Source organism: Panthera pardus, unplaced genomic scaffold, assembly GCF_024362965.1.
Source record: "Panthera pardus isolate Hobbes unplaced genomic scaffold, ASM2436296v1 HiC_scaffold_8, whole genome shotgun sequence".
Classification (NCBI taxonomy): domain Eukaryota; kingdom Metazoa; phylum Chordata; class Mammalia; order Carnivora; family Felidae; genus Panthera; species Panthera pardus.
Window position 1 is genome coordinate 8874298 of NW_026527013.1, and position 11746 is coordinate 8886043.

The window sequence follows — 11746 nt, forward strand, 5'->3', positions numbered from 1 at the left end:
CTGAGCCGTCAGCACAGAGCCCGACGCGGGGCTCGAACTCACGGACCGTTTGATCATGACCTGAGCCGAAGTCGGACGCTCTACCGACTGAGCCACCCAGGCGCCCCACTTCGCGTCTCTTTGTAGTCCATTCCTTCCCCTATGCCCAGCCCCTGGCATCAACTGACCTGTTTTCAGTTCCTTTATGTAGTTTTCAGAAAGTCATATGAACAGAATCATACATTCTGTAGTCTTTTGAGTTTCGCTTGCTTTTGCTCGGCTGACTCAGCTGGAGACTTGTCCATGTCATGTCTATCAGCAGCTTGTCCCATCTTATCGCTGAGTCGTAGTCCATCGCATGGATGGACCACAATTTGTTTCTCCTTGCACCTATGGACGGACGTGGGGGTTGTTGCCACTCCGGGGCAATCATGAACAGAGCTACCCTGAGCCATCTTATTCAGATGTGGATGTTCGCGTTCGACTCCTGTTGGTGTTGTATTTCTATATTCAAACGTGTGGTCCCTCTGGGTTTTATTTTTGTGTGTGTGGTCTGAAGGAGGATCAGGGCTCTGTCTTCTGGGGAAATTGACAAGGCAAATAACACCCTTCCCCGTGAAACTGCAGCACCACCTTCCACCTGCCTTGCGGTCTCGCGTGTTCTCGAACTCGTTGCTGGATTTCCTCCGGACGTGTGCTCTGAGCTGGCGTCGCGTTGCTTTGATGACCGTGCATTTTCGCAAGGCAGGTCTCTCACCTTCTTATTTGTGGTTCTTGGCCTGCGAGGGTGTTGAGGGTGTGGCCTGACCTCCAGGACAAGCTGCTGGCTGCAAGAGGATGCCACTGCCGGTCCCGGCACCTGGGGTGAGGAGTGGAGTGGGGGGAGATGATAACATCCATGATGGGTGAATCCCAGCCGGTTGCTTGGGAAGAGTGCGAGGATATGAAAGCCTGTGGCTGGCCTTGAGAATCTCTGGCCTCCAGTTTTTTGAAGTTTAGAAGGCATCTTTCTTTTTTTTTTTTTTTTTTTTAACGTTTATTTATTTTTGAGACAGAGAGAGACAGAGCATGAACAGGGGAGGGGCAGAGAGAGAGGGAGACACAGAACCGGAAGCAGGCTCCAGGCTCTGAGCCATCAGCCCAGAGCCCGACGCGGGGCTCGAACTCACGGACTCACAGACCGTGAGATCGTGACCTGAGCTGAAGTCAGCCGCTTAACCAACTGAGCCACCCCGGCGCCCCAGAAGGCATCTTTCTAACAATGGCTGCGTGCTAGCTGGCCTCGTCCCCCGGGCTGGATGGAACCCCTCTGAGCCCGAGTGTCCTCCCTGCTTTCTTCTTTTTGCTGTTCCTTGCGTCCCCAGCTGCCTGGTGCTTGTGCTTGGTACCTGGCAACAGCACTTGGTCGTTGTGGAGAAGGGGGCCTGGGTGACAAGCCCGCTCCCTGCCACTCGTTCCCTGTGTCAGCTTGGGTGGGTCACTTCTCCTTTCCACGTGCTGGGCCCTGTGAACAGGGACATTGGTCTAATTCCACGCTCCAGGCCCTGTGAACAGGGACGCTGGGCTGACTTCTGATTCAGATCCCGGCCCTGCCTGGAGCCTCTGAGTCAGTGGGAACAGGCAGGGTGGCTGCGAACCGCCTTGACTCTTGCGGTTCAGATCAAGGAAGGGTCTGCCACTTCCTGGGCATAACCTTGGGCACGTTACTTAATCTGTCGAGTTTCTGTAATGTCCTCAGAGAAGCGAGGATGATTCTGGCCCTTGCCTCATGGGTGAGGATTAGAAGCGATGGTGTTTTGTGGAGTAGAGCTCGGCTGGTAGTAGTAATCCCAGGAAGGAACTCAGGGCTGGCATTTTGGTAAGATAGCTTTGCTTAATTTTAACAGTAACACATGCTCCCCGGGGTTGTATCTGTAACAGATTCAACAATATCAGCTTCTATAAAGTAGCGAATGGAAGGTGTCACACTCCCTGAGTTCCTCTCCCTAAAACTAACCTCAGTTACATTTTATCCAGGTTGCGATCTCATTTCACTCAGCTGGGCTGACAGTTGGAGCCAAACAAGTGGGTCCCTGCCCTGTAGCAGCTGAAGTGACAGTTGAGGGAGGGGCCAAGGGAGCACTGGGACCTGCCCTGTTCTGGGTGGCCCTGGCTGGCTGTGGGTGGGTGTTACTCAACTCCCTCCCAGAGGGGAACTGGGCTTGTCTGCAGCTTTCAGCATCCACTGGAAGAAAGAGGCCCTCATGCAACTCTGCTTCTGGAAGTTTTCCTACGTACATACTTGCACAGATGTACAGAAAGCATGGGGCCAGGGGCACCCACTGCAGTTGGTTGGTAAGAGGGAAAGACTGGAATGGATTTCAGCAGGCCCGGCAAGGAGCCAGTGACATCAGGTGGAAGCTCCATGGCTGTCATAAAGAGGGACTCCTGGGGCACCTGGGGCGCTCAGTCAGTAGAGCATGTGACTCTTTATCTCAGGGTTATGAGTTCAAGCCCCATGTTAGATGTAGAGATTATTTAAAAATAAAACCTCGGGGCCCCTGGGTGGCTCGGTCAGTTAAGCGTCCAACCTCGGCTCAGGTCATGATCTCGCGGTTCGTGAGTTCGAGCCCCGCGTCGGGCTCTGTGCTGACAGCTCGGAGCCTGGAGCCTGCTTCAGATTCTGTGTCTCCCTCTCTCTCTGCCCCTTCCCCACTCGTGCTCTATCTCTCAAAAATTAAAAACATTAAAAAAATTTTTTTTTTTTAAAAGAAGGGCAGTCTTTGGGGAATGTATCTGATGTATCCTACAAATCTGTCTGTACACATAGGAAGTGAATGCATAGGGTCATTTATTGCAGCGGTGTTTGAGGATAGCAAAATTATTGGAAGCAACTCAGGTGGCCCTCGGTCGACGGCTGGTTCGTAGAGAGTGGGTAGGCATACGGCAGGACCTCTGTAGCTGTGGAAAGAGCCAGAAGTTCCCCTGAGATCTGATGGGCAGATCTCCAGGTACAACAGACAAAACCCGCAGTTCGAAGTGAACCCATGGGCTATGTGAAATGCTTCAGTCTCGATTGTGGGGGTGGGTTTGTGGCTATGTGCCTTTGTCCACAGTTGACAGATTGCACACTTAACGATGTGTCAATCACACGTCCATAGAGCTGGTTTGAAAACAACAAAAAAAGCCAGGTGCAGATCAGTGGGAGAGGGGAGAACAAAACTTCACGTTTGCTTTTTATTTGAGTAGAGGAATCCTGGAAGGCAACAAAGCATTTATAAGAAAGTTGTTTCCTTCTGGAGAGGGGGACCGAAGTACAGGGAGGGAGGGAGATGTTTCACTTTTCCATAAACTTTAGATTTTTGATGTGTGTGACTGCATTACCGGTTCCATATCGGAGTGAACAAAAAGGAATCTTCTGTCACGAACAGGCGAGTTGTGGTTAGCAGAAAGAGCGTGCGCAGAACTGTGTGTGTTATCGTGTTGTTTTGTGTAAAAGAAAAAAAGGGGGATGTTTTTATTACAGAGGCATCCATTTTGGCAGGAAAGAAACAGTGATGGGGGGGCGCCTGGGGAGGTGGGCACCGAGGAGGAAGCCTTGATTCATCTGGTAACCCTTTTGGTTTGGTCTGTTTGTTTCTTTATTTACTTATTTGGAGAGAGAGAGAGAGAGTGAGCAAGCAGGGGAAGGGAAAGAGAATTCTAAGCAGGTTCCGGGCTGCCAGTGCTGAGCCTGATGCGGGGCTCGAACCCACGAACCGAACCGTGAGATGGTGACCTGAGCCGAAATCAAGAGTCTGGATGCTCAACCGACTCAGCCACCTGGGCGCCCCCTTTCGGTTCGGTCTTTACTTCAAATTGCCTCCACGCGTGAGGCCCGCTGAGCGACGAAGGGGACACTCTCAGACCCACGGGTGATGTAACACGCCATCGAGGGGAGGAGAGAGACGCCCGTGGCACGCGTGCAGCCTCTGCAACTATTTTTTTTATTGAATATTCGGCAGTGACAGGTGCTTGGTTCAGGAGAAAGCTTTCCCTCCCTGCCCCCCCACCCCCCCACCACCTGGAGCTCAGGTTGGACAAGCTCGGCCACGGGGCACGGCACGCCGGCTGGTCCACGTGCCCACGTTGCTTTCACAGACGTGGGCATCCTTGCCACAAGGGCCACCTGGCGCCACCGCTCCTCGTCTGTGGTTCTCCTTCTGCTCCGCCGCAGCTCCCCAGGCCCGTGAGGAAGCCTGCCCACGGGCACGCGGCCCAGCGGGGCCCAGCCACCCGCCGGCAGGGAGGCCCCCCTGCCTCAGGCCCTAGAGTGGCGCACGCGTGGGTGCTCGGGCCTGGCTCGCCTCGGCAGTCTGGTCTTGAAGAGGGACTTGCCCGAGGCTTCGATGTAAGTGACGCTCATCTCTTTGGGGCTGATCTCCACGTAGGCAAAGCCCCCCAGCGAGTCCTCGGCCCCATAGTGGAAGCGCAGGTAGCCGTTGGGGACCTTGCGCATATGCTTCCTCGAGGGGTCCATGAAGTTTCCGGCCCCGCTCAGCACGTAGCCCACGCCGTTCTCGTCCTGGAGGTACTGTGCACGGAGGGCGCAGGGTCAGGGTCAGCGGCCCCAGCCCCTCGATGAGGCTGACCGCGGGCTCTGTGCCCCCCCGTCTCGAATCCAGGGTCGGGTCTGTCCCCGACCGCAGCGTCACCTTGGGCGAGGAGCAGAAACCCTCTGGGCCTCAGTTTCCTCCCCTGTAGCAATGGACTGATCCTGCTTCACAGCTAGAGAAGCGAATGAGCTAGCAGCTGGTAGCTGGTATGACGGCTTTGGGGAAACTTTGGGCTCTTTTCCTGGTTAGACAGCGTACAGCTTGAGGGACATTCGGGAGACCGCCAGGCGGCAGGCCGATCCCGGTGCGCCCTGTGGCCCGCCGGCTGGGCTGGGGGCCCCTTCCTCACCTCCCCCGCAGACCCCTCACCTGCAGGTTGTGGTCATGGCCGCACAGGTAGGCGGTGACCTTGTATGTGGCCAGCAGCGGCATCAGCTGCTTGACCAGGCAGCGGGTGGGCCCGTGCTCGGCGATGGACCACACGGGGTAGTGGCCGGCCACCAGCACATAGTCCTCCTTGGCCGCCGCCAGCTGCTTCTTGAGCCAGGACAGCTGCGTGCGGGCCAGCGCCACGTCACGGGGCCTCTCGGGCTGCTGGCTGAGGAAGTCGTCCGAGTTGCCGCACAGCGTCACTGTGTCCAGCATGAAAATGGCCACAGACACATTGGACCGTGGGACTTTGAAGCGGAGACGGTAGTAAGGGCTGGGGAAGTTCCTGCGGAGGAGAGAGAGGCACGGGGCGCCACCTCTTGAGCAGACGAGGCCCGAGGCCCGGGTTCGAGCCCTGGGTGCTCGGTCCCCCTGGGTGAGGCGGGGGCGGGGGGGGGGGGGGTGCGGCATGGCTGGGGGCCGGCTCACCAGCGCTGAGAGATCCTGGAGTAGGCGATCTGCGCGGAGACGTTCCCCAGGTGGTCGTGGTTGCCAGCCAGCACGTACCAGGGCACGTTGCGGAGGGAGGAGGCAGAGAACACATCCTCGAAGGTCTCCTGTGGCACACAGAAGGGACGCCCCACCCCCACCCCCAGGGTCAAGCAGCTACCCCGAGGCTCCCACCCAGTGAGGGGCCGAGGCCAAGGGAGACACGGAGCGCCCCAGGTGCGCGCAAGCGTCAGCTTCCCTCTGCCCTCCCCGGAGTCCCAAAGGTCGAGCAAGGCTTTTCCACGTATGGCCCCCCACCCCCACTCCGGGGTCACACACCCGAAACCTCTTGTCGTTGGCGTCCTGCACGCCAGTGAAGTAGAAATTGTCCCCCAGGGACAGGATGAAGTCTGTGCCTAGGATCTGCACGGTCCTGGCAATCTCCTTGGCATTGGCCATTTCCCGGGCTGTGTAGAACGGGGCATTGGGGACTCCTCCCCAGTCACCCACAGCCACAAAGCGCAGGACCGGGTTGGCCCCGTCAGCCAGGGGGAGCACCAGTGAGGCTTGCAAGATGAGCAGTACAGTCTGTGTGTCCATCTGGGAGGGGAGAGACGGAGCCTGAGGGCCCGGGGCTGAGGCCTGGGCAGCAGGCCCGGGAGACCCCTGCAGGGCTGGCCCCGGGGAAAGCCCCCGGTGGGGCCCTAGTTCCCAGGACCTCAGGGCAGCAGGGCCGGGAGGGTCAGAGGGTAGGCGGGGGGGGGCCCGGCCTGGGCCAGGGAAGGGTGGCCGTGCGGGCCCATTCCGGCCTCCCTCGTCCCACTCCCCGCACTCACCCTGGGGGAGGCACAAGCCAGTCAGCCGGGGGCTCAGAGAGGCAGGTGAGCTCCTGGGCAGAACTGGCGGTCACTGAGCCTTTATTCCCTGGGGCGGACGGAAATGGATCATTAGTGAGGATGATGCAGTTTCTCCGCAGACTGTTCCAGAAGCCCTCCCCTTGGGTCATGTGAGCTTTGGAGTTCCCCAGTGCTGGACACGGGATTCGGGGTCGGGGGCTGGCCCACGTGCAGCCGCGCCTGCCCTCACGGCCTCTAAGCGTGCCCACACGAGCTTGCTTGTGTCGTGGGCCCCGGGGCACCCGGTGAGGTGCGTGAGCTGGGTCTGGGGCTGAATGTGTGCGCCCCAGCCCGACACCTCCTGTGCGTCCACGTGCTCCGGGGACGCGCTTGCTGCCTGTGCACGGGTGTGTCTGAGCTGTTTCCTGTGTGTAGCCAAGCGTGCCTGCCTGGGTCACATGTCTGCTGTGTGCCTGGGAGTCCTTTGTCCCTGCAGATGTGCGCACTGAGCCTGCAAGGCCCGGGTGGCGGGTCTGTGACATTCGCCTGGGCTCTAAAGTGGAACCGCGCGGGACGCCCATCTGTGTCCCCGTTCGGGGCCTGAGTCAGGTTGCGTGTGTTTGGGTTGCGTGTCTCACGCGAGTTGTGTGCCTGGTGGGTGATGTGTGTTTGACAACATATGGGTTTGAGTCCCAGGGTCACCTCCCTCCCCCAAACGCCAGGGTCTCCCTTTTCCAGGAAGTCCTGCCCACACCTTCCCCTCCTCCCCACCCCCATTCCCCGCAGGAGGAACCCAGGCGGGGAGGCAGCTGGTGACACACCTTGTGACCACTGATTTTTGACCCTCACACCCTCAGCGGCCGCCCGCAGGCCCCCCCGGGTGGCCGCTGCCCCTGAGAGTAGGCGGGCGCTTGGCCAGTGGGACCCCTGCCCTTGGGGCCCGTCTGACCTGCCCCTCACCTCCCTGCCTTCCTCCACCCGCCCTGATTCGTCCCCTGCGCACTCACGACGGGTCCCTCCAGTCAGTTGCGAGGGCACACTTGTGGGGGGGGGGGGGGTCATCCAGCGCGGAGGTCACCTGCTCAGTGAGGTGAGGTGACCTGCCCCCGGTCACCCAGTGCGGGCTAGCCGGTTGTGCCTCCCGCCCCCGCAGTTCGGACAAACAGGAAGTGGGTCACCGGGGCAGGCGGAGCCCCCTCCCGCGGGGCCGCGGCGGAGGTCACGGCCGGTCTCACCTGCCGGCAGCGGGGCAGGCGGCGTCGCGGGGCCCGGACGGCTGGAGTGCGGGGCGCTCGCGGGCTGCCGGGCTTTGAGGAGGCGGCGGCCCTCTCCGCCCGGCCCGCGGGCCCCGGGCCGGCCCAGGTGATCCCCGGCGGGGAGGGCGGGCGCCTCGGCCTCCTGGGCTCGGGTGTCCTCCCGGGCCTGGCCCGCCGCCCCCGGAATCCTGCTGGGCCACCGAGCGCCGCCACGCCTCCTCCGGGGGCGCAGGCAGCACGTCTGTAAAATGGGTTAGAGCACCCCGGGGGACGGCCCAGGCCCGCCGATTGGGCTGCAGCCCGGGCCGGGGACGGGGACGGGGCTCAGAGACCGAAGTTCCTCCCTCTGCCTCCCCGCCCGCGCGGGCCGGGTCGCCCCCTTCCTCCCCACCTGGGGCGCGCACGGCCCTCGATCACTGGGTCGGGCCTCACGCTGGGCTGGGCCACCCTCTAGTGAGGAAGTTTGTCGTCTTCAGCCTCAGCTTCCTGGTCTTTAAAATGGGCGCGAGGAAGGCAGGGGCCCCGGGGTGGCTCACTGGGTTAAGCATCCCGCTCTTGATTTCCGCCCAGGTCAGGATCCCAGGGTCCTTCCGTGGAGCCCCGCTTGGGCTCCACGCTGAGCGTGGGGGGCCTGCTTAAGATGCCCTCTCTCTCTCTCTCTTTCTCTCTCTCTCTCTCTGCCCCCCTCCCCCGCTCTCTTTTTCAAAATAAATAAAATGGGCGTGAGGGCGGTAAAGTCAAATCTTCCCTTAAAGATTAATTCCAAATAGGGTAAGTTGAAATGCTCGGTCCCGCAGCTAGAACTCAACCCTTCCCGCCTCCTTTTCCATGTGGGTTGTACTCAGAAGAGGTAGTGACCTTCCTTCAAAGAATAAAGTGTGGCAAAGCAAAAGACAGGAACCTGACCGCGGAGACACCTGACAGGTACCGTCTTAACCAAACGGTCCAGGCTCACGTAAAAAAGTGTGCTTTGAAAACGGGCATGATCCGGGGCGCCTGGGTGGCTCAGTGGGTTAAGCGTCTGACATGATCTCACTGTTTGTGAGTTGGAGCCCTGCATCAGGTTCTGTGCTGATGGCTCACAGTCCGGAGCCTGCTTGGGATTCTGTGTCTCCCTCCCTCTCTGCCCCTCCCCTCCTTGCGTGCTCTCTCTCTCAAAAATAAACACTAAAAACATGTTTTTAAAAAATGAAAATGGGCATAATCCGAGGAAGGTAAAGTTTGATTGAACGGGCATTGAACACCCACTGTAATGCCCAGGACTGGCTGACTCAGCAGCAGTGAACAGGACAGACCAGAATTCCTGCCCTGTTGGGGCTGACATGCTAGGGAAATTCATACTCTAGCTGTTAATTGCTTTCCTTTCTTTGGGGGTGGGGTGGGGTGTTCTCTTTCCATTTTATATTCCATGTATTGTTTGGATTTTTGTTTGAAAAGTCTTGTTAATAGGAGCACCAAGGTGGCTCAGTCAGTTAAGCATCCAACTTTGGCTCAGGTCATGATCTCGTGGATTGTGAGTTTGAGGCCCGCGTCAGGCTCTGTGCTGACAGCTCAGAGCCTGGAGCCTGGAACCTGCTTTGGATTCTGTGTCTCTGTCTCTCTCTGCTCCTCCCCTGCTCTCAAAAGTAAATAAACATTAAAAAATTAAAAAAAAAAAAAAGTAAATTCAGGAAACAAAGACCTCACTCCAGATTCAGGGCAATGGGTGTTTTCTGGGGAGACCACAAGACAATGCAATTGGGGCTGGGGACGAGGGGAATTGGGGAGGCAGGTTCTACTTTATCCCTACTGTTTTCTTTTACCAAAAAAGGGGGGAAATTACCCAAAGCATTTAGGACTAAGTGTTAACATTAGCTTTTTTTTTTTTTTTTTAAGTTTATTTATTTATTTTGAGAGAGAGGGAGAGACAGATCCCAAGCAGGCTCTGCTCTGTCAGTGCAGAGCCCGACTCAGGATTTGAACTCACGAACTGTGAGATCATGACATGAACCGAAACCAAGAGTCTGTCACTTAACCGACTGAGCCACCCAGGCGCCCCAACGTTTGTTTCTTTATGTGGAGGGCGCAGGGGTTTTAGGAGCTATCTTCTCTGCTTTCTGTGTATGTGTATTTTTTTTAAGTTTATTTATTTTGAGAGAGAGAGAGAGAGAGAGAGAGAGAAATGAGTGCAGTGGGGGAGGGGCAGAGATAGAGGGAGAGAGAATCTGAAGCAGATTCTGCACTGTCAACACAGAGCCCGATGTGGGGCTTGAACTCAGGCACCGGGAGATCATGACCTGAGCCAAAGTAGGATGCCTAACCGACTGAGCCACCCCGGCGCCTCTGTTCATGTATTTAGTGTGAGATCACACAAAATTATCGTTATTATCTTTTTGTAACACGTGGTCTTTATAAAAAAGTTACACAATACTGAACAATAGAAAGAAAATATGACACTCGCCAGTGACTCTCTTGCCCAGAGAGTTACTACCCATTAATTTTTTTTCTGTCAATTTTTCTATGCCCACGTTTGTCTTCAGAGAAATGAGATACTAGTGAGACTTACCATTCTATAGCTTTTTCAAGTGTTAACATTTCCTATATTTTTTTAAATGAGAAAAATGCAAAAGCTTGGGCACACGATGAACTAAACCAGACTCAGGGGCGCCTGGGTGGCTCAGTCGGTTAAGCGTCTGACTCTTGGTTTCAGCTCAGGTCGTGATCTCACAGTTGGTGAGATCGTTCGCGGGATGGAGCCCTGCATCGGGGTCTGCGCTGACAGCGTGGAGGCTGCTTGGGATCCTCTTCCCCCGCCCCTGCCCCTCCCCCGCTCGCATGCACACGCTCCCGCTCTCTCTCTCTCTCTCTCTCTCAAAAATAAATCAATTGGGGCGCCTGGGTGGCTCAGTCGGTTGAGCGTCCGACTTTGGATCAGGTCATGGTCTCGCTGTTCGTGGGTTCAAGCCCTGCGTCGGGGCTCGTTGCTGACAGCTCAGAGCCCGGAGCCTGCTTCGGATTCTGTGTCTCCCTCTCTGCCCCTCCCCTGCTCTCTCTCTCTCTCTCTCTCTCTCTCTCAGGAATAAATAAAGATAAAAAAAGTTTAAAATAAATAATGAATGAATAAACTTAAAAAAATTACACAAAATAAACCAGGCTTTGTGCTGAGCATGTAGCGAGACCTCAGGCATTCCTGGCTTTATGTCTCTGGTCACCTCCTGCGTTCTCAAGGAGCTCTTATCCTTCCATCTGCCCGGCCGAGCCCTGTTCTGCAGATTTTCTGTGGCGGTGGATGGGGACTTGGCTCACTCCCGCCTTGCTTCCCAACACCAACGTCAATCCCATGGTTGAGTTCCTCCTTTGACTTCTGGAAGCCCTGCCCGCCCCCCCCCTTCCCCTCTCTCCTTGCAGCCACTCACCCACTCCTGCGGCCTCTCACCCTTCCTGGAACAGAAGCTCACTCCGACCTCAGGGCCTTGGCTCTGGCCATTCCGCCTGCTACAAGGCTCTTCCTTCCCCAGATATGCCGGGTGGGGGCTCCCCCACGCCCCCCGTCGTGTTCAAGTTCCTGTAACTTCACTAAAACGCACCCCGCCCCCACCTGACTCCTGTCACCCTCCGCACCCTCCCTAGCCCTTATCACTCTGCCTGCCTGACACACCACACACCTGTTTATCTTGTTTTCTGTCTGTCTCCCTCCCAGAACGAGCTCTTCGGGGACAAGAACTTCCTTGGTCTTGATCACGGCTACGTCTCTGGCATCTAGAATCTGGAACACACAAGGGCTGTTTCCGGGGAATTATTTGGGGAATGGTGGAATGAAGGAATGCCCTTTTAGGACACACCCTTCCCTCCTGTCTGCACGCAGCCTCCCCCCTGCTCTCCTGGCCTCATCTCTCCGGTGGGTTCCACCAGATCTTTTACAGCTGGCTTCAGGTCTAACCTTGTTGTTGTTTATAATCCACCCGGGACACAACTCTTGGAGATATTTCATTGACCCCCGATTACATTCTGCATCCCGCTCCTGTCTAGGTAGTGCTCAAGTCACTCTAAGGACAACTAATTCCCACCACAGGGCCTTTGCACTTGCCTTTCCCGCCACCCGGGATGCCTCCCTCATCTTGTTATTGAGCACTCGGCTTAAATGCCACCTCCTCAGACTATCCTGGCCTCTTGCCTCAGTTAGCAGCCCCATCACCCACTCCCCTAATCTCTACTGTTGCCAACCACCCCTCCCCACCTCCCCACTGGGCGTTCCCACGAAAGC

General features: G+C 57.1%; 1 protein-coding gene across 4 annotated transcripts; it reads right to left on the reverse strand.

The window, feature by feature from the left end:
* Nucleotides 1–3986: 3986 nt before the first annotated feature.
* Nucleotides 3987–11256, reverse strand: ACP5 (acid phosphatase 5, tartrate resistant). 4 transcript variants are annotated; one of them, XM_053897529.1, is made up of 6 exons: nucleotides 11148–11256; nucleotides 6248–6335; nucleotides 5751–6011; nucleotides 5412–5539; nucleotides 4923–5268; nucleotides 3987–4531 (listed from the first exon to the last, which is right to left on the reverse strand). In XM_053897529.1, the coding sequence occupies exons 3-6, from the start codon at nucleotides 6009–6011 to the stop codon at nucleotides 4259–4261; spliced, it is 1008 nt and encodes a 335-aa protein (XP_053753504.1). In that variant the 5' UTR covers nucleotides 6248–6335; nucleotides 11148–11256; the 3' UTR covers nucleotides 3987–4258. The 4 variants fall into 4 exon arrangements, with proteins under 4 accessions (XP_053753504.1, XP_019283162.1, XP_019283160.1 ...); XM_019427617.2 differs by lacking the exon at nucleotides 11148–11256 and adding an exon at nucleotides 10919–10942; XM_019427615.2 differs by lacking the exon at nucleotides 11148–11256 and adding an exon at nucleotides 7483–7929.
* Between the last annotated feature and the right edge of the window lie 490 nt (nucleotides 11257–11746).